Genomic DNA, 1,687 nt, shown 5'->3' on the forward strand with positions numbered 1-1,687 from the left:
CCTGGATTCAGCCCCTGCCTTCACATCTCAGTCTCTAAAGACCACGGATCCAGGCCAGGTTTAGTGACGCTGATACCCCATAACCTGAAATTCTTTCTCTTGACATTGGAGTTTTTGGGGAACATGGGAAATCCTCCTCTTTCTTCCTCACCTCTGGTTTCTAGGGACCACCCCTGCTTACAAAACCGTCCCCATCCCTCCCCCCGCCCCCCCCAGCACCCCCTCATCACCGGGGCATCCTGAGATGGGCAGAGCGCGTCATCCCGAGGGGTAGTAGGGGACATCGCTGTGGTAGTTGTAGTCAGGACACACTTTCTGCACCAGCCTGTAGTCTATGCTGTAGAAGGTGATGTAGATGCAGATGACTTTGAAGGGCTTCGAGCAGACCCACGAGACGTGGCTCTGGGTGTGCTCGTGGTAGCAGGTCTTGGACGGGTCGTAAGTGCAGAGCGTGGTCTTCTTGGCACGGTCCACTTTCTCGTACTCCACGCGGCAGTTGAAGATTTTGGATTCTTTGGCCTCGATGAAGATCTGTTGCTCCAGGTCGAACTCCACCGCCTTGGTGGGGGGGACGAGGCTGACAGAGATGTTCCCTTGCCCGGTAGAGTTGTGTCGGAAGAAGACGTTGACCGTGCCATTGCCGTGATCAACCACCTTCCCGGTGATCAAGAGGTTCAACTTCACTGTCTTGATATTGGAATAGAAATCTCCCCAGCCAAAAATTTTTTTAAGCTTGCCTGAGGCTGGCCCCAAGTCCCGCTGTCCCCTGGGGTGTGGAGCGTGGTCCCGCTCGGACAGGTTGTCCAGGATATCCCATAGCTCCCGTGAGCTGCTCACCAGCTCCAGGAGAGTCATGTTCTGCAGTAAGGTCGGGGTTAAGAAGGACTTTGGTGAGAGCAGCCCTCTCATCTTCTGCGTTTCAGCTCTCTCCTGGGTCTTGGGTTGCTCTGCACCTTTCCCTGGTTCTTCTTGGCCGCAGATCACCTGAATGGTGGAGAGTGAGGGATGGGTGATGGGTGTCTGCCCCCTTTGCCCAGTTTTGTACTCCAGAGTCATTCCACTTCTCCAGCCATGACCCATTCATCCTCTCTCCCATCCTTGCTTTCCTTATTTCCCTTTTCTCTTGCCATTCCTCTCTACGGTCCAGATTTCCCTTCTGGTAGTAATTTTTCCCTGCTCTCATTCTCCTCTCATGGTTGCTTGGGGAATGGGTGAAGGGAGCTGGGACGGGCACATTTTCCTCCCCGATGGCACAGCCTGGCAGCAGCTCCTCTCGCAGGGCAGAGCGCTTGCACCCGGGGCACCTCTGCGGATGCCGCGGAGAGGGTGCTATGTGGAGGGGCACCCACCTGAAACAAGGGTGCCCACCTCGTGGCCTTGGCACCGCTCTTGCATGTCCCATGGACCCCTCTCCTGACCTCCAAAACTGCCGTGGGCCCGTGGAGGGACGGAGCCGGGAGCAGCGGGGCAGGACTGGGGATGGCAAAGTGCAGAGGTGAGTTTGCACCCCGGGGGAATGCCCTCCTCCTCCAACAGCTCCTCCACAAACCGCTCCTGCTGGCACCGGGGCTCTGCCTGCGACCAGCCAAGCACCCCAAAATGAGGGGTCCATAGAGGGGGCTGCTGGGGTGGGGGCACCCAGCGGGCTGGGAGGGTGCCCTGGTGGGAGGTGGGTGCTGCAGCCCAA

General features: G+C 57.9%; 1 protein-coding gene across 1 annotated transcript; it reads right to left on the minus strand.

Annotated features, from left to right (window-relative positions):
• Positions 1 to 258: 258 nt before the first annotated feature.
• NXPH3 (neurexophilin 3) lies at positions 259 to 1,056 on the minus strand. Its single transcript, XM_010182790.1, has one exon. It carries the CDS (start codon positions 1,054 to 1,056, stop codon positions 259 to 261), a length of 798 nt encoding a protein of 265 aa, XP_010181092.1.
• Between the last annotated feature and the right edge of the window lie 631 nt (positions 1,057 to 1,687).

Source organism: Mesitornis unicolor, unplaced genomic scaffold, assembly GCF_000695765.1.
Source record: "Mesitornis unicolor isolate BGI_N332 unplaced genomic scaffold, ASM69576v1 scaffold8944, whole genome shotgun sequence".
Lineage (NCBI taxonomy): Eukaryota > Metazoa > Chordata > Aves > Mesitornithiformes > Mesitornithidae > Mesitornis > Mesitornis unicolor.